Source organism: Pelobates fuscus, chromosome 1 (genome assembly GCF_036172605.1).
Source record: "Pelobates fuscus isolate aPelFus1 chromosome 1, aPelFus1.pri, whole genome shotgun sequence".
Classification (NCBI taxonomy): Eukaryota; Metazoa; Chordata; class Amphibia; order Anura; family Pelobatidae; genus Pelobates; species Pelobates fuscus.
In genome coordinates, this window is record NC_086317.1 from 393,271,155 (window position 1) to 393,291,674 (window position 20,520).

The window sequence follows — 20,520 nt, forward strand, 5'->3', positions numbered from 1 at the left end:
ATAATCCGTTTACAAATACGTCTATATAGGCCTGTTTATTCCACTTAACTTCTGCCGCCAAAGACCTGAACTCTAGTGCATAATCCACAAGGGTTTGGATATCTTGTCTAAGGCGCAATAGTAATCTAGCTGCATTGACCTTTCTACCTGGAGGGTCAAAAGTTCTTCTAAAAGCAGCAACAAAGGCATTATAATTATAGACTAACGGGTTATCATTCTCCCACAGAGGATTGGCCCATCTCAGAGCCTTATCAATGAGGAGTGTGATAATGAATCCAACCTTTGCCCTATCTGTAGGGTAAGAGCGAGGTTGTAATTCAAAATGAATACCAATTTGGTTTAAGAAACCACGGCACTTCTCCGGAGAACCACCATAACGTACAGGAGGTGTAATACAGGAAGGAGCACCTACAGTGGCTACTTCTAGACCTGAACTTACAGAGGAGATGGACGTGGCTCGCATCTCTTCCGGTGGATTACTAGATCGAGATAATAAAGCTTGCAGCGCTACAGCCATCTGGTCCATTCTGTGATCCATGGCATCAAATCTAGAATCGGAAGGGCCAACCTGAGTGTTTGTACCTGCAGGATCCATTGGCCCTGTCGTAATGTCAGGATCGGGACAGGGATCCAACACGCAGAGTACAAACAGGTACAGGGTACGTATACCGGACCTTAGAATGGACGGACTAACGTAAGTAGTAAGTAAAGAATGGTCTAGAGACAAGCCGAGGTCGAGGGAACGAGAGAGCAGGTAAGCGAGAGACAAGTCGAGTCAAAGGGTAATAGAGGTAAACGAGGTAGAACAGACAAGCCGGGTCAAAACCAAAGAAACTAACAGAATACAAGAGCACTGAGTGACTAGACAAGCTAGAACCACGACAGGGCAATGAACAAATGTAGAAAGCCCTATTATATACCCTGGTTCCAAACAGGTAATCACGCCCCCGACGAATCCTCATTCGTGCTTGGGGCTTGATTGACAGATCGGGTTGGGTTGTCGTCATGACGTCGGCTACTGAACGCCGCGTCATAAAAGGAAGTGGATCCCTCGCGTCCGGCGTGTAAACGACCGAGGGATCCGCGAGGAACGAGTGATTCAACCCTTTTGCGAGGAAGAACGTCCAAGTGTCTCACCTCCACAGAGGTAGAGACAACAGGTACCCTGACAAGAGGTTCCACATACATAGACTCTGCGTAGGTCCCACCCGTCACTCCGAACATCCGTCTGAAATGGATAAACTATTCCACGCCTACTACACAAAGCTCTATAATATCTCTGAAGCCGCGGAACCAGCACCCTCAGCCAGACTGCTCGAGGAGATGGAGGTGTACACAAGACAATCTCACTGGACGTAGCATCCGCCCTAGATCGGGAAATCACCACAGAAGAGCTTCAGGGGGCCATCAAGTCCTCAAACACCGCTGACGGCCTCATTTAACTCGTTGTTACAAGACGGCAGACTTGGTAAAGAATCACTCATGGCTCACATCACCATTCTGCCCAAAGAAGGCAAAGATCCAGAACAATGTGCCAGTTATAGGACAATTTCTTTGCTTAACTCCAACTGCAAACTGCTGGACAAAATACTAGCGTCCCGTTTGAAGGCAATCCTCCCATCTCTGATACACCCCGATCAGAGTGGGTTTATACCGGGAAGGGAAGCGAAGGACAACTCCATTAGGCTCCTCAACCTTATGCACTTAGCTACCACTTCGCGCCGTCCCCTGGTCATACTCTCAACGGACGCAGAAAAGGCGTTTGACCGGGTGGACTGGCGATACATGTTCAGCACACTATAGAAGATGGGCTTTGGGGAACCCTTCTGCAAGTGGATCCAAGCTCTTTTTTCCGAACCAATGGCTAGAGTGTGTGTGAACGGGCGACTCTCCACGCCAGTACGAATTACAAATGGGAGGCGGCAGGGATGCCCTCTCTCCCCCATACTATTTGTCCTCACGCTTGAGCCTTTTCTTTGTGCACTTCGGTCTAACACCTCGATCCATGGAATCTGATTTGCGGGGGTGGAGCATATGGTCTCGGCCTATGCAGACGATCTTTTGTTCTACATAGAGCAAGCGTGACTCTCCCTCCCGAACATTATAGCCGAATTCAAAACTTACGGAAACATCAGTAATTTCAAACTGAATCTGGACAAGTCAGAGGTGCTTAATGTCACGGTTCCAGCACGAGATCTGGACAACCTAAAGACACACTTTCCCTTTCGCTGGTGCACGGACCGCATCAAATACCTGGGGATCTGGGTCCCTAAGAATCTACACCAGCTGTACCAACTGAATTTTTCAACACCTGCTCTTCTGCCTTTTTATGGATATGAAATCGTGGACTACACCACATTTTTCATGGACGGGACGCATCAACTCCATCAAGATGAATATTCTCCTTCGCATCCTATACCTGTTCCAGACCATTCAGATCGGCCTCCCACCCACCTTTTTCCGATCCCTTAACTCGGCTTTAATAAAATTCATATGGAAGGGGCGCAGTCCACATATACGACTAGGACACCTGATAGGGAGACTTGGCCTACCAGACATAATAGGTTATTATAAAGCAACACACCTGTCTAGCCTGGCATGAAACCGACTCATAGAGGATCTGGACGACGCTGGAGAGAGATGCTTCGAAGTGACGATACGGCAAAAAAAATTTACACAAACCTTTATTGGGGCGACTCTGAAGGTCCAGACACACTTTCGGCTCTCCCTTACAACGCTAACCGGCCCGATGTACCCAGTCATAGGCAACCCAGCGTTCCCAGCTGGACAGGATGTACAGTCCCTGGGGTTCCTAGGGAAAGGCCAACACATGCGTCTCTCGGAGCTCTGTAGGGGCCGTGCTCTGATACCCCTGCGGGAATTCCTGCAAGACTGCGGACCAACTATGATTGAGTGCTTTCAGTACCACCAACTGATCCACTTTCACAAGTCGGTTGCTCACCAACTACAGCTTACGAGACCTCTGCTCCCTTTCGAGGAGATTTGCTCGAAAGGTGAAGGCCTCCATCGTAGTATATCAGTACTCTACACACTCCTGCGGTAGGCGGATGCAGTCCCTCCTATGAAGTTCCAGGCGCAGTGGGAAGGGGCAGTACGTACCTCGTATACTCCACCTGAGTGGGACAAGATGGCCATGTGCACGTCCCTCAGCTCTCGATGTGCCAAGAATCAGGAAATCAACTTTGAAATATTTACTCAGTGGTATGACACACCACAGAAGATCCATAAATACCTGCCAGAAGCCCCTGAGCACTGCTGGAGATGTGGGGAACTCTTCTTTACTTTTTCTGGGCATGCCCACTCATAACACAGTACTGGGAACAAATATACGAGGCGCTGCGGAAGGTGGCTTAGGAGGAGGTTGCTTTTGACCCGGCAGATATCTTACTCAACAGAACAGACCTACCCATATCGAGTGTGACGAGACCACTCTCGCCACATTGCATTGGTGAAGCATGGTTGCCCATCTACTGCCTTTAGACTTTGCCACATGTTGAAACGCTTGATTTTCCCCTGCAAAGACATGAAAGCTGGGTCATTCGGTGCTTGCCCTGTTTGAGCGGGGATACCCCAGATAGCTATGCCATGGAGCCCATTCGTATAATGAAAGACTATGGGAAAGACTTTGGCTCCATGGCAATTGAACTGTATGTGTGTGGTCTGAGCGCCATTCAGTAATAATGTGTGCTCAGACCTAAGCTATCTGGGGATATGTTGCATGTCTGTATTTTAGGTAATAAATGTAACCTTGTGTATTTTATTGTATTTTACTGTATTTTACTGCCATGTGTTCAATGGAGTTTTGCCTCTGTCCTCGGAGATAATTGGATTACTTCCCAATTATCTCCAGGATAGAAGACTCTGTGGAACTGGTTTTGGGCAGAAAAGCCATGCTTCATTTGGTCACAAAGGACTTCGATCTATCTTTTGAACCAATGGACCAATTTGTATGATTTTGACGTGTTTGTATTTGGAGTATGCTGATTCTGAAAATGTGAATGTGATGCATACTTTTAAAGTATGAATAATGTGGAAAAACTGTATTTCTCTGCTTGTGATAATTACATTACTCATTGTGTAAGGTAATTGTATCACAGGCAGAGTGGAGGATTTTGCGTGGGAGTGTCTGAGTGTATTGCACATGTTTATTGGTTGTTTTCCAAAACCCTGTGGGTGGTACTAATGTGTATATAAGAACAATAAACCCACAGCTCTGTCTGTTCACTGCTTGACCCTCAACACGGAGCTTTGTCTCGTTCTTGGGGAGATTTACTGTATGCTGTTCCAGTTTGACTGCTAGGAGTGTAAACCTATTTGTATGGTTTTTCCTATTTGGCTGTTTACAGCATTCATATGCTTCTCCGGTTCGGTGAATTGGTTTCTACAGTAGCTGTACCTGTGTCTCTGGAAGGGAAGATCTACTAAACGGCGATTTAACCCTTTTATGCCTGGGGGTGCCGTTACATCGAGGTATAAGAAAACTGTGTCCCGACACCTCCTAACGGCAGCAAAATCGCTGATCCCAGCACTATGGCGGCAGAAACAGCCACCAACGTTCACAGCCTGGCTCCAGAGAGTGGAGGAGATCAGGCAAGTGGAAGCTGGAATAGCGGCGGTGAGTGGAAGGCTGGAGAAACACAAGGGAGGACGTGGACCTACTACCTGTGCAACAGGGACGAATCTGGAAACCGACCCGCCGGGTAAAAGGAGGAGTAAGGGCCCTGAGCATGCTCTCAACGTGATGGATGGGGGAGACCTGTGAGACCGGGGCCGGGCATCCAAATCCAGCCTGTTCCTCACCCCATTCCTTCTCTCTATCACTAATTCCCCCATGCCTTCTCTTTCTCCCCTCTATCTCTTCCTTCATGTACGTACAGTGGGGCTAACTTATTAAACCTACCTAATAGCGAGCGTGCATCCGCCTTTTCGATCTCTCAATTCACAGCTGATGCTCCAACCCAATTAATGGTACCAGCACAGCATTTCACTCCTCCTTCGGGCGCCTAAAGTAGGGAGGCGAGGTATACCTCGGACACATACTAGGGACTCTTCCTTAGGGCACACGAACTGGAGGCATTCATGCCATTCGCAAGCAGGTTAGACAGTCCCACACCACCCCCCATGGGTATATGATATATGACAGACAATAGGTAGAGAGGACAGACGAGTCTCTACGGGAAAAGACGGATTACCCACATGACCCGCACTACACCGGGACTCCTGACACACGCTACAAACAAACACGGGAAAAGGCATGGGGATCCTTGGGATGTAGGAAAGGGGCACAGAGGCTGAAATATGGGAATGTAACATCTCTATACTTCCCATACCTTCCAAAGGAAGCGCAGTGAACCTCAGCAAATTAGATAACTAGGGGTCACGCAAAACGAGCTCCATTCACCAACGCACAAAAGTTCCCAGCCACCTAACTCCCGATGCATATGCTTAGACGGGGGAGCAGCCTGAAGGATGTATTCACTCGAATTTATGTACCTTAATGTGTTGTTTGAATGCTATTCTATTTCTTATTTCTGTATCGCCTACTACTATTGAAAAAACATGCTAATAAACAAAGATTGACAAAAAAATAAAAAAAAGGTCACAGTTTTTTTTGGTCTGAGAATTCTGGAATGTGGTTGCATATAAAGAGGGTCTTCATATGTGTCTTTATATGGCAAGAATTTTAGCTAAAAAGCCTGACGTCATTGTGGTCATAGCTATGTAGAATAGTGGACAAAGGACCACAAGGCTTGTTGCCGGCCTGTTCTCTGATTTTAAGGACAAAGACTCTATCTCTCCCTTCCTGAGTCCAGCAATTAACATCTGCTGTTGGACATCCATCATCCTGTGACATCCTTTGCTGTTTTATTATATATTAGTAATTAGTAAAAAAAATTAAATAAAGAAAACACTATTTTGATGTGTATTAATATGTCCAACTGACAAACAGAAGTGAAACTGCACATATTGATTGCTACTATCATGACCACTTCTAAAAGCAGGCATGGTCATGGAAGTTGGAGTAACCTTTTAAAGGGACACTATAGTCACCAGAACAACTACAGCTTGTTGAATTTGTTCTGGTGAGTAGAATCATTACCTTCAGTTTTTTTGCTGTAAGCACTGTCTTTTCAGAGAAAATGCAGTGTTTACATTACAGCCTAGTGATAACTTCACTGGCCACTCCTCAGATGGCTGTTAGAGATCCTTCCTGGGTCATTGCTGCCTAAAATGCATCAAAACATTCAGTATCTCTGCATGCAGACACTGAACTTTCCTCATAGAGATTCATTGATTCAATTCATCTCTATGAGGAGATGCTGATTGGCCAGGGCTCTGTTTGACTTGTGCTGGCTCTGCCCCTGATCTGCATCCTTGTCAGTCTCAGCCAATGCTATGGGAAAGCATTGTGATTGGATCAGGCCACCACTTCTGATGATATCAGCATCCAGCTTCCTATTCTGAGGCAAACGGAATGCAGAGCACCTTCTTCAGACTTGAATACAAGTAAGATTTTACTATATTTAGGGAGGCATGAGGGACACAGGGGGGCTAGATGGTGGTTTTAACACTATAGGGTCAGGAATACATGTTTGTGTTCCTGACCCTATAGTGTTCCATTAATGCTATTTTCTAAAAATTTTGATTATAGATTCCTGATTAGCCCTGCGTAGTATTTGTCGTGCATAACCTCCATTCAGTGCTTGTTTCCCCTTAATTAGAGAAAATGGATAGAAAATGTTTCCATATCCAGATATTATTAAAACAAGCATACAGTCTTACATTGCTGGAAATACTGCTCTCCATATGACTCCTTTATCTCCGCAGGAACTTTGTCCCAATAACTTTTCAGGTTCTTGATCACTGGATCAATCATACACATTGGAGTTCTGAATACACCAGGCTCTATGATGGAAACTTTGACCCCAAAGTCACGCATCTCCCTTCTGCAATGAGAACGTAGTAAGTAAATGAATATATACCTTGGCAATGTAATGTCTCTAATGTAAGAGAGTGTGTTTGTTTAAAGAAGAATCTGTCATAAGTTAGTAAAAAAAACAAACAAAAAACACCTATTGTAAAGGAGTTACATTTTTAGCATAATGCAGCTACTTCATTTTAGGAAGCATCATGAGAGTATGGGTAAAAGAAGGATCTGGACTTGGTTGCATCTGGAAAATTAACTAACAAACACTAGTGTTGATATGTTCTATTTTCTTAAAATATGAAAGCAGCTCAGTTGATTGCAACAACAAAATGCATAGACCTGGCAAGGTCTGATTGTATTTGTATGAAAAAGGCGTGGGTCAGACATTTACCCATTCCTGGCATGGGGAAAAATATGGAAAGTTCCTTTCCTATGTGCCACCCCTCCATTCCAGTCTTTCTCCTTATGCTCCATCACAGCCCACTGGAAGCTTGCACTCTATACTATGTAGTCTTTTCACGGTACGATCAGCATGGGCCAGATGGCGTGCAAGCATAAATCTCACCTACCTGTCTACTATTAAACATCATTAGTAAATACTGAGCAAAAATATTCATTGAGGCAGTCAGCTAGACCTTTATCCATAGAAACATAGAATATGACGGCAAATAAGAACCATTCGGCCCATCAAGTCTGCCCAATTTTCTAAATACTTTCATTAGTCCCTGGCCTTATCTTATAGTTAGGATAGCCTGATGCCTATCCCACGCATGCTTAAACTCCTTTACTGTGTTAACCTCTACCAACCACTTCAGCTGGAAGGCTATTCCATGCATCCACTACCCTCTCAGTAAAGTAATACTTCCTGAGATTATTTTTAAACCTTTGTCCCTCTAATGTAAGACTATGTCCTCTTGTTGTGGTAGATACATACCTTCTACATACATGTGGTAGATCCATACCTTCCTTCTTTTGTTTTTAATCTAACTAATCCTTGTTTTACTTTCCTTTTCTCAACTTATGTATCTAAAATAGTTTTGTCTCCTTTTTGTTACTAACTGTGCTATTTTCTCTTCTGTGTGTGATTTGGAAGCTCTTATAACTTGCTTAGCCTCTTTCTGCCTAATCTTATAGATCATTATGTCTTCCTCACTCTGTTTTTTTTTTAATAATTACTAAATGCTAACTTTTTGTTTTTTACTATTTTGGCCACATCTGCGGAGTACCACAGTGGTTTCTTGAATTTTTTGCTTTTACTGGCAAGCCTAATGCAATTTTCTGTTGCCTTCAGCAGTGCAACTTTAATAATCCCATTTATCTTGGACTCCATTTAAATTGCTCCAGTCTGATAATGACTCCATTACACATATTCTAATTTTAGAAAAATCTGTTTTTCTAAAGTCTAAAACTTTTGTTTTTGTGTGGTGTGAATTAGTCACTGTTCTTATATTAAACCACACTGACTGATGATCACTGGTTCCTAAACTTTCACCTACCATAATATCTGATACCAAATCTCCATTTGTTAACACTAAATGTAGTATGGCCTCCTTACAAGTTGGTCCCTCAACGACTTGTTTTAGAGACAATCCCAGTAGCGAGTTTAGAATATGTTTGTTTCTGGCACAAGCAGCTATTTTGGTTTTCCAATTCACATCAGGAAGATTAAAGTCACCCATGATGATAACTTCCCACTTTATTGTCATTTTACCTATTTCCTCAACTAGTAGATTATCTAACTCTTCTATTTGTCCTGGGGGCCTATAAATCACACCTACACGAGTTACTGTGTAATTACCAAATTGTAACGTAACCCAAACTGACTCTATGTTTGCCTCACTAACTTTTATTAGGCTAGATTTTATGCTATCCCTCACATACAGGGCCACCCCTCCCCCTTTCTTGCCTTCCCTGTCTTTTCTATATAAAGAGTACCCTGGTATTGCTATGTCCCAGTCATTTTCTCATTATACCATGTCTCAGTAACAGAGACTAAATCTACATTATCAGTTGCCATTATTGCCACAAGTTCATGGATCTTATTCCCTAAACTGCGAGCATTTGTAGACATGACTCTAAGCTTATCAATTTTTAACACACTTGCTACAGGCACCTTCTGTTCTTGTTTTGGGGGACAATTGGATTGATGTTTTATCACCCTTTTGCCCCCCCCCTCCACCCCCCTCTAGTTTAAATACATCCTAGCAAAACCTCTGAACTGCTCACTGAGAACATTTGTTCCCTTTTGAGAAAGATGCAAACCATCATTTTCTTTTTCTTTATTCTTTATTTTACACTCAATAGGTGTGACAAGTGCACAGAAACGTTTGGGCTTACACAGAAGCCAACATGAATATCATAAGTGGTAACATAATGCAGTTTAAGTAGGCAATGCAAGTCCATCCTGTATCCTAGCACAGTTTGTCTCCCATCGAGGGATTTCTATTTTTATTCAGGCATGTGGGTGGCATAAGGGGCCCCATCTTTTCTAATTTTCTCATAACTAACCCTGCTTATGGGCTTCACAGTTCCTCCGACGCAAACCATCTTTTTTTGTACAGTTTATTTCCATTCTAAACAGACCTACCATGAGAAATAAAGCCAAATCCTTGCTTGAGACACCATTCACCAAGCCACAAGTTAAAGTCCCTAATATGCACCCGCCTGTCGTTCTTAGGTTCAGAACTTCAGAGAATGACAGTGTAGAAGCAACCTGCCGTATATCATTGGCAAAAACACTAAAAACGTCCTTTACCTCTGAAACCTCATTGCAAGCCAAGTAATTTGTCCCTAGATGGACAAGTACATCTAATTCCCCTTCCTGCTTTGCTTGCTTAACAATATTCCAAATACGTCTCCTGTCCCTGTGAGCAGTAGCTCCGGGAAGACCTCTCACAAGACCACCATTGTCCATCTCCACACCTCTTATGATAGAATCCCCCAACAACAACTGCTTTCTATTAGGCCTCACCGTAGTCTCCAAGCCTGTCTCCACAACACCACTACACTTGGTGCCTGAGCCTGTCTCCACAACACCACTACCCTCAGTGCCTGAGCATGTCTCCACAAGACCACTACCCTCAGTGCCTGAGCCTGTCTCCACAAGACCACTACCCTCAGTACCTGAGCCTGTCTCCATAACACCACTACCCTCAGTACCATAGCCTGTCTCCATAACACCATTACACTCTGTAAGTGCAGAAAATGAATTATGTAGAGCAACAGACTGTGCAATATGCCTTTTATACACAACTCTAAGTCTACCAGATCCTACAGTAATCCATCTACCATTCCTAGTACATCTCTGCGGCAGTGGCTTTGCAGCAGTTCCAGCCTGAGTTTGTTTACCAGATAATTTACAAATCTCAGACTTCAAAAATACAATCTCCTGCCACAATATAGAGAACTGTCTACAGATTAGACAGCATCCAAATCTCCAAAAAGTGGAACGTGAAACATAATTTAAACCAAACAAATCTTAAAAACAATTTTTTGTTTTTGTCCTCCTGAATACTTCAGATTACCTCCAGAATATCTCCAATCACAAACTTTGTGGCAGCTCTTAGAAGCAGCTGTCAAGCTCTATTAGCCAAGCTAATATCTACAGCCCTTATATACACTCCTAAAGGCACCACCTACTAGGAATGTTTAACACCTAGGTAGGCCTATGCTTATTTGCAAACAATAGCGAATTAACCAACAATCAATAGCAAGTACCTACTAATCAACTCAAATGCCTTACCGATTACCAACAGAAAATCAAACCATGTGCAATCAGTAACCTTTTCCTACAGATGAATCTTACCTGTAACAGTAAAAAAGAAAACTCTTAGCAAAATCATAGACAGTTGAAGATTCTGTAAACCTCTTCAGAATATTTCCAATCACACACTTTGTAGCAGCACTTAGAAGCAGCTGCCAAGAAGGAGCAGAAATTAGCAGGAAGGGTCAGCAAGGAGCAGGAAGGGTCTGCAAGGAACAGCAATGAGCAGGAAGAGTCTGCAAGGAGAAGGAAGGGTCTGCAAAGAGCAGAAAGGGACAGAAGGAGCACTAAGGTAAAGGAGCAGAAAGAATCAGAAGGAGCACAAAGGTAAAGTAGGAGAAGGAGCAGAAAAGAGTAGCAAGGAGCAGAAACGGACAGCAAGGAGCACAATGATAAAGTAGGAGAAAGAGTAGAAAGGGATCAGAAAGAGAAAGGAGCAGAAGGGCGCAAAATAAGCAGAAAGTAGCAGAAAGGTAAAGGAGCAGAAGGAGCCTAGGAGGAGAAGAAAAGGAGATTGGAGCAGGAAGGACAACTGAAGTGAACCCTCCACTTTATTCTTTACACCACATCATACGGTTTTGGTACCTGGGCCTGGCAGGGAAACTTTGGACCTTCTCATCTCCCCAGGTAAAAAAATAAATATTAGTGTTAATGTGTTCACTTTTATTTACTGAGTGTCAGGAAGCACAGAGTGCCGCTGGGTACGGGTGTCGCTGATTGGTTAGAGCAGTCAGCTGGCACTCTAAGCCGATCAGTAGCTCCCAATTCATAAAATATTTAAACATTTATATGAACCTGGAACTAGCAATTGACTTAGAGCGTCAACTGACCACTCTAGCCAATCTGTATCACTAATTCCTGACTTCAATCTGCACTTCCTGACACTCCATTTCAGAAGCCGAATACCACTGAGCAACCTTAGCTGGAGGAAGCCTTTGGGATTAAACCATTTGAGAGCGGTTTAACCCTGTGACAAACTGCCCGTTTGTCACTGACTTTTTATGTGACAAACTGCCCTTTGCCCCTGGCTTTTGGAGGAGCCTGATTGCCAGCCTCCTGCCTTATGACTATGGCCCTAGGGTGTATGGCCCTTTAAAAACATTATTTGGGCATATTGGATTGTAACATACTTTTTCTGCCCCTTTAATTCCATGAGAAAATGTGCCTCTTCCCTCCCCCTTTTTCCTGTCTATTGTTTCTCCAGCAGGGCGTTGTCCCACGGACACTGCCAGACGGATCGGAGCGCTAGTGGCCCAGAGTGGGGGCCAAGCAAACATGACATATCGCTATGAGGGTGCTGCTTACATTGATGAAGAAAAGGGGCGGCTAACCGGGTATGGCCCAGATCCTTCGGCGGAGACGATCATGGCAACCATGCACGAGCTAGACGCTGAGAACCGAGCAGCGCAGCTTTTCGAGCTCAAGCTACACGCAATATTGGGGCTATCCAAGAACAAAGGACATATACCAGGAGTAGGGACAGTCGGTCCTACTCCCCAGCGGCAGTGAATCTCACAGGGAGAGGAGACAACCGGTCTCTCTCCCTAGCGGCGGCCTGAGTTCCAGGAGGAGGTGATGGTCGATCCCTCCACCTTACAGCAACCAGCGTCCTGGGGAGAGGAGGCAACCGTCCTCCATCTCCAACAGCAGCCAGAGGTACCCGAGGTAGCGGACCTCCAAATGGCAGGTGGAGATGGGACCGAGGTCTCTCTACCGGCCCTACAGAGATGCTGAGCAGCCAGCCCAGATCCCCAGCGGCAGTGCATCTCACAGGGAGAGGAGACAACCGGTCTCTCTCCCCAGTGGCGGCCTGAGTTCCAGGAGGAGGAGATGGTCGATCCCTTCACCTTACAGCAACCAGCATCCTGGGGAGTGGATGCAACCGGCCTTACCCTCCAACAGCAGCCGGAGATACTGGGAGAGGGTACCACTGGTCCCTCCCCTCAACTACATGGGGAAAGCAACCCTAACTCCACTGGCGCAGATGGGACAGCGGTCTCTGTGCCAATCCTACAGGAATGCTGGACGGACGGTCCAGATCCCCAACCATCCACGCAGGGATACCAGGAGGAGGAGGTAAGCAAGCTCTCCCGTCCCCAGCTACATCCCAACCGGGTCCTGGGGGCAGTGGATGAGCTGGCGTCCGGGCAGAGCGCTGTTAGCCTCTGCCCTCCCTTTTCCCCTTGTCCAGAGCCTGCAGGCTACCCCAGCGGAAGAGCTGGCATCAGGGCAGAGCGCCGCTGGCCTCTGCCCTACCAACCCCCTTGTTGCAGGGCTTGCTTGTACCCCCCTTACCGCAGCAGAAGCACTGGCCTCAGAGCAGAGCGCTGCTGGCCTCTGCCCCCCAAGTACCCCCAGCTGTTTGCCTAGCTGCACCAAGAAGACCGAGGATGCTGAACTTTCACGCTACAACCTGGGATCTACAGGTCAGTACCATTTATTGTAGGGGGGGGTACTTTGCTAATTTTTATTTGTGGCTGGGTTGCTCGACTAACTCAGGCACTGACCGACAGAAGGTTAGGTTACCTGGTTAGTCTCCCCCCAAAAGGGAAGATATGTGACAAACTGCCCTTTGTCACTGGCTTTTTATGTGACAAACTGCCCTTTGCCCCTGGCTTTTGGAGGAGCCTGATTGCCAGCCTCCTGCCTTATGACTATGGCCCTGTGGTGTATGGCCCTTTAAAAACATTATTTGGGCATATTGGATTGTAACACACTTTTTCTGCCCCTTTGATTCCATGAGAATGTGCCTCTTTCCCTCCCCCTTTGTCCTGTCTATTATTTCTCCAGCAGGGCGTTGTCCCATGGACACTGCCAGACGAGTTTAAACTGGCTGCTTTGTCCCTCCTCAATCTCTCATCAGCCCTTGCTAAACTTTAACCCCATGGCGATTTTATTCTGTTCACGGGATCTGAGCACTGTTCGGATATATTGAGCGTTCAGATCCAAGCTATCTGGGGATAGGTTGAATGTGGGGGTTCTGTTCAGTATAATAGGAATTATGTATTTTTATGTATTTTTACTGTTGTAAATGGAGATATTCCCTGTACCTGGAGATAATTAAGTTACCACACCCACTTAAGCCAATCATCTCCAGGATAGAGGAGAAGATAGACCGGCTGCACAGCCTAAATCTGTGGAACTGTTTTGGACAGGAAAGCCATGCTTGCAGTCGGTCAAATAGGACTTCCCCGTATCTTTTGAACCACTGGACCAAATTGTATGAGTTTTGAATATGTTTGTATACTGATTATGCTGGTTCATAATATGTAAATTTTATGGAAATTGCAGGAATGGTTTGGAAGTTATGAATATTGTATAAAACTGTATATTTTCCTGCCTGTGATAATTAAGTTAACCCATTGTGTTCAGTAATTATATCACAGGCAGATGGGAGGGTTTGTGTGCCTTGGCTGGGAGTGTATGACTGTACTGTTCTGATTGGCTATTGTAACTGCATGTCCTGTGTACCACCAGGTCACGTGTGTGGTAACCTGGTGGGAAAACTTGTATAAAAGAAAGTCCTTTGATGCTCATTAAACAGACCTGCTTGACCCTTTCTTGAAGACTTGGCTCATGCTTGGGGGATGGGATAACTACACTAACTCTGGGGATGCTATAATCACACTATACTCCCCAGGGTAAGCTCTTGTAAGAGCTGTTCTTGTTCCTGCTACGCTCTCTGGAGGAAGAGAGGTCTGTCCACTGGAAGCTGGATCCTGGCCTTGGGGCACGGGTGGGTGAAGGACCCTATACTCCCCAGGATAAGCTCTTGTAAGAGCTGTTCTTGTTCCTGCTACGCTCTCTGGAGGAAGACAGGTCTGCCCACTGGAAGCTGGATCCTGGCCTTGGGGCAAGGGTGGGTGAAGGGTGGGGTCTGCAGTGCTGATGGTGTCGGTTGGAGTGCTTGGAGTCCTCGGCAAGTACTAAGAGCATCGATTGGCGGAGGTACTCGGTCGGAGTGCCAGCGTTCCGTCACAAACCCCTTCCTGGCATCATAGCATTTTCATTCAGATGAAGTTGTAATGGTCACCAGAATGTTCCTTTAATTTGTATTCCTGACACCATAGTTGTGAAAACACTATTCACCCTGGCTTTATGTGATAATGACTATGCCACTTCCCTTTTATGACACTTTCAAAAAGGGACCAACCATGGATGTCATTACAATTATGCCCCCCCCCCCCCAGGAAAAAATCCTGCGAACCTCCTGTGTGAGATTAAAGTTACCATCTGATCGAAAATGAAGAAAAAAATGTCGTGCAGGCTGTAAGAGTCACAGACTTTGTGCGTGTGTGTGTCTGGCATTTTGCTTCTGCGTCTGTGTCTGACAGTGTGCATTTGTGTATGTGTGACACTAGCTGTGTATCTGAAAGTGTGTGTGTGGCTAACAATATGTAGCTGTGTGTCTGAAAGTGTGTAGTAGAGTGTGATGCAAAGTGTGTAACTGTGTTTTTGTTTCCATGTATGTGTATCTTTGTTTTTTGAGTGTGGGGTCAGCTTATGGCTCTGTTATGGCCGCCATGACAACAGTATTTGTTTCACCTCTGAGCATTTTATAAGCATAGATCCAAGTAAACATTAGTTTTCAGATTCTTTACCGCAGGCTGTCAGAGAATGCTTGCACGCCATATTTTGAGATGCAGTATCCGCCACCAAGTATAGATATTCTCCCAGCAGCACTGGAAACATTCACAATACGTCCTCGAACTTTTCTGATTAGAGGCAGCAAATTCAGAGTCACATCAATCATACCCAGCAGATTTATATTTAGCACTTTAGCAAAGTCTTCCTTTGTTTGCCATTCATTGGGAGAAAGTGCATGTCCATACCCAGCATTATTTACTAAACCCCATAGTCCTGCAAAACATGAAATATGAATATTAAAATCCAACATTGCAGTGCTCTATACATAAATTAAGAGTACTGAATTCAGAATAAAAAAATTATGCTGCTGTATACCAAACATCTAAATTCTTTAAAGGGACTTTCCAGTGCCAGGAAAAAATATCAGTGTAGCGGATTACATTTGGCTGTCCATAATTTTTCTTATTACAACCTTATTTCCTATGGTTTTGTACTTGTATGTACTGTATTTCATAAGCATTCGTCTGGTTGTTCGGTAGGAACGCAATAGATATAAAGTGGAGTAACCCCGTTCGACATACGAAGAAACTACCGAACAACCAGACCACCCCGGAGAGAAGTGTGGCTCTAATTTACCTCCCCATCGTTTTTCACACCGACCTAATTACAAAGTATACGAATGCACTGTGTATTCCCTGGGTGGGTGCCGTTCGCCATACGAACACGTGGTGGTGGCCATCTTGCCATACGAACGCCCAGCGGTGTTTGGTCGTCAAGTGTCTAGAACCCAAATCGGACACTCGACTATGTGAACACCGCAGAGTCCTCCATACTTCCACCTGTTCATGAGGAAACACACGAACGGCCCGGTGTTCGGTAGAAAGATGCCCACGAACAAGGGGATTCACACGAATCCAAGCAAAGTCTATTCTGGCCAGTATTTTGTTTTGTTTGTCTTTTACCCCGCGAACAGAGACCAACCACAAGGCCAGAACACATGGAACTGCTTTCGGCTATTGCCTCGTGTGCCGTCGGTCAAACGAACACTTCCATGAAATTCCTGAACCCCTGATCCGATCTGTGTGATTTTTTAGTATGTTGCTCACCAAGATCAGGACAATCAGGGATGTATCATTTAGAGGTGTATGTCATGTCTTTGAGGTACATCTGGAAAACAGGGAAAAATGTGTGTTGAAACTGTTCTGGTAACTGTATTATTTCTCATGCTGAGGGGAGGAGATGTGTGGGCTGTAACCTATATGTAATTGGTTAATGTACATTTTTCTGTGGGTGTCTCCCTTGCATGGGAGAAATGCATAAAAGCAGGGTATGTGGCATTAAACATCAGTTCTGCTCCTGATACTGTGTGTCGTCCAGTTATTGGGAAAGGTGATGGGATATTCGTGGATTGTTTTACATGCTGCTTATGCTGTGTTAACTACTTGTTCCTGAGCTACTCTTGGATTACCAGCGGAGAAAGTCTATGTTAACCTAGCGCTCCGCTACAATCAGTTTTCCTGGCACTGCAGGACCCTGCGGTTCCCCTCTCCCTCCCACCCCCATCCCCCTTCAGTGACTTACCTGAATCCAGTGCCGATGTCCCTCGGTGCTGGGTCAGGATCCTCCCACGCTTCTCCCCTGCTGAGGTCAGCTGGCTGGGGAGACGTAATGTGCATGCACGGCATTGGCCGCACGCACACATTTGACCTTCCCATAGGAAAGCATTATTCAATGCTTTCCTATGGGGATTCCGGCATAGCGTGAGGACGTCCAGCGTCATTTAAAACACTTCAGCCACTAGAGGAGGACTTAACTCTGCAAGGTAATTATTGCAGTTTATAAAAACTGCAATAATTACACTTGCAGGGTTAAGAGTGGTGGGAGTTGGCACCCAGACCACTCCAAGAGGCAGAAGTGGTCTGGGTGCCTGGAGTGTCCCTTTAATGTAAATAATTAAGTAGTCATTGAGTAAAGAATTTGTATTTCAATTTTATTGTCACAATCGCTGTACACCAGGGCTGGCCAAAAGTCAGCCCTAATCAGTTTTAGCATTAAGACTGACAAACCATGATTTGAAGTTGTTGCCTTTTGGCCACCATTATTATCGATTATATTATGCATTTCTGATAGATTTTAGTTCTGCTCTATTTGTTTGTAAATAACATACATTATATGAAGCTCTTATGTCCTAAATGATTCATTTACATTGCAACAATTCACTTAATTCTGCTTGTGATATAGGGAGTTACACTATCTGCATTTTTGTTAACACAACAATATATGGATGATTGACAATGATAACAATAGCATATTCAGTGCAAAGTAGTGCTTGATAACAAGGCAAAGGCTGGAGCCCAAAGGGTATATTATGTACCATATGGTAAGATAAATATTTACTTAAAGTTAATGAACTTAAACTAAAGAGAGGAAATCAAGGGTCATTACCATGTACAAAAAGGCAATCTCAACTACATATGACAAATATGGTTATGCATAGACCTACACAATGTTTACCATTTATGGTGGCATATCAGGATTTGTGTAGGCCATATTGGACAGTCTGTGCCATATGCCAAATCACACTGATTTGTCACAATATGCTGTAGATCTAAGACAGGGATAGGCAACCTTCGGCACTCCAGATGTTGTGGACTACATCCCCCATAATGCTCTAACACCCATAATGCTGGCAAAGCATCATGGGAGGTGTAGTCCAAAACTTCTAGAGTGCCAAAGGTTGCCTATGCCTGATCTAGGATATTGTTATAATGCAGAAAAAGGAGCACAACCAACTAAAATACAAAATACTTTTTTATACAGATACAAAGGTAACAGGTATCACAAAATATCCAATCTATGAATCAAAGCATAAATTTAATAATGCATATATAGTCAATTAGAGAGCTCTGACATAAACAGAAAAATAGAGATAAGCATTACTGGATATACAGACTAGATGATACTGATCCCAATACAAGAAGGAATGGATACCTGTAAACAAATGTAACCCAAACAATACATACCAGAACAGTAGAACATATCCAAATGAATGAGAGGAGGGTGAAAAAGTAAAAAATAAAGCCCCCAGCGTTTTGGCACAATACGCCTTTATCAATACTAGGATATTGTTATAACAGGCCCAAGGTAAACATGCTGGACTGTTTTGAATGTGTTTTTTAGTTGTGCAAAGCTGTACAAAAATGCCCAATCTTTTTTCTTCAAAATGATTGATTTATTTTGTAGTAGATTAAAAAAAAAAAAAAAAAAGATTTTACAGGCAGATTGGAGTAGCTAAAGCAGGGGAGGGCTGGCAGCCTTAGGCCTGGGGGGCAAATCCAGTCAAGTGGCCCATTGCACCACCGAATCTGCTCACCATCCATGCCCACCTTTTCCTGGTTTTATAAAGGATATTGATGTTATGAAGCAAGGCAAATATAATACTATGTGTGGGTGATGGTATGAGGAAGGGGGGTGTTGGTGAGAGGAAGGAGGGTGATCGTGTGAGGGAGGGGGGTTATGGCGTGAGGGAGGGGTTAAAAGTGTGAGGGGGTGGTAATAGTGTGAGGGAGGGGGTTAAAGGGGTGATGGTGAGAGGGAGGGTGTGATGGTGAGATGGAGGGGGTGATGGTGTGAGGGAGGGGGGTAAAAATGTGTGAGGGGGTTATAATGTGTGGGGGGTAGTGGTGAGAGGGGGGGGGGGGGGGGTGATGGTAATTCCATGGTAATCTAGTGGGCTTCCTGGTGGTCCGGTGGTGATATCCGGTCTGCAGCTCCACAGTGTGCAGAGCAGCAGACCATATCTCATGAGACCCAGTCAGAGCATTGCCGTGGTAACCCGCTCTGATTGGCCAAATCTCGCGAGACACATGGTCTGCAGCTCTGCACACTGAGGAGCTGCAGACCTGCTGCCACGGGCCCCCTCCTGGTGTCGGGTCCTCGGTCACTGACTGAGGACTCGACACCGTCTGCCTCACGGCTGCCTAAACCACTTAATTAGAGAGCCGCCAGCAGCTGTTTTAAAAATAATTTAGGGCAGCCTGGGGGGCAATTGCCTCCCTGCCCCCGTCCCAGCCTACCCCTGAGCTAAAGTGCGATGAGCCACATTCAGTCCATGGATTTCTAGTTTGAACCATGCTTCATTAGTATTAACATTTTCTGCCATGCTTTGCAGTTATACAACAGGGATATAAAAAAACAAATATTACATAGTGGAAGCAGAAACAAGTAAAAAAAATTACTGTACACAAAACAAAATTTACCTGCATCTCCTGCAATGTTTGTGACCCACTTGGCAGCAAAGCTGACACTCTGACTATCTGTGACATCCAGGATTACAGTCTGCAGTCTGCTGGATGTCTCCTTCTTCAGATCCTCAGCCCCTTTCTCTGTCAGACAAGCTGCCAGCACCCACATCCCACGACGGTCCAGTTGCTTCGCCAGGAGGTTCCCAAATCCAGAATCACATCCAGTGATTAGCACACATTTATCAGAGAGATTCTCTAATATTTGGCTTTGTCTGTGCCACCTGTACAGGAGGATTAGACCCAATACAACTAGCAGCAGAGGAAACCACATGATGAAAAATTGTGACTGAAAAAAATATACAGTATTGTGGATTAAATTTAGTATCAGTGAGGTAATATAGATAAACGCATTTCCTATTCTATTCCTAAACATTCCAAGCAATATAACCAATACAGCATGGTATAATGGTTGAACTTCTTACCTGGGGTTCACAATGAATCGCTCCCCACCTCATGTACAGCTGAGTGGGCTCAGCACCAAGAAGATCCAAGGAAAGAAATCAAACCTATTCATTACAATGCAAAGTGCCATGGCACTCCTGGAACCATAACCACTACATAATCAGTAATTACAGTTTGGCTGGATTGCACAGGAGTTTGGGAAGATTGAGACTGGTGAGCCTGCCCTTTTGAGTGCTCACTCAATGGATCCAGTGGCAAGCTGCCTTTTCTCTACAGGCAGTGCATTCTAGAATTGTGCACTGAATGTAGTGACTGAAAGGGAAGGGATGTTGGTAGAGGAGTTGTCACGTATTGTACGTCTGTAGTAACTGATAGGGACATGGACTACATCTGTCCTGGGCCAAGCATGAATGAACTCATCTACAGCACAGGACCTATGGAGATGGTAACAAAATGTTACACAGACTACACTCTTGTACCCCGCAGGTTCTCTTCACCTCTTATAATGGCTTTGG

At 44.8% G+C, this 20,520-nt stretch overlaps 1 protein-coding gene across 1 annotated transcript in view; it reads right to left on the minus strand.

Moving 5' to 3' along the window:
- LOC134575121 (retinol dehydrogenase 7-like) overlaps window positions 1–19,874 on the minus strand; it is a 33,167-nt gene extending 13,293 nt beyond the window's left edge. Inside the window, exons 1-3 of the mRNA XM_063434354.1 lie at window positions 19,559–19,874; window positions 15,314–15,572; window positions 6,805–6,968 (exon numbers count right to left, since the gene is read on the minus strand). Coding sequence (XP_063290424.1) covers window positions 6,805–6,968; window positions 15,314–15,572; window positions 19,559–19,874 — 739 coding nt within the window. The remainder of the gene's footprint in view (window positions 1–6,804; window positions 6,969–15,313; window positions 15,573–19,558) is intronic.
- Window positions 19,875–20,520: the final 646 nt, after the last annotated feature.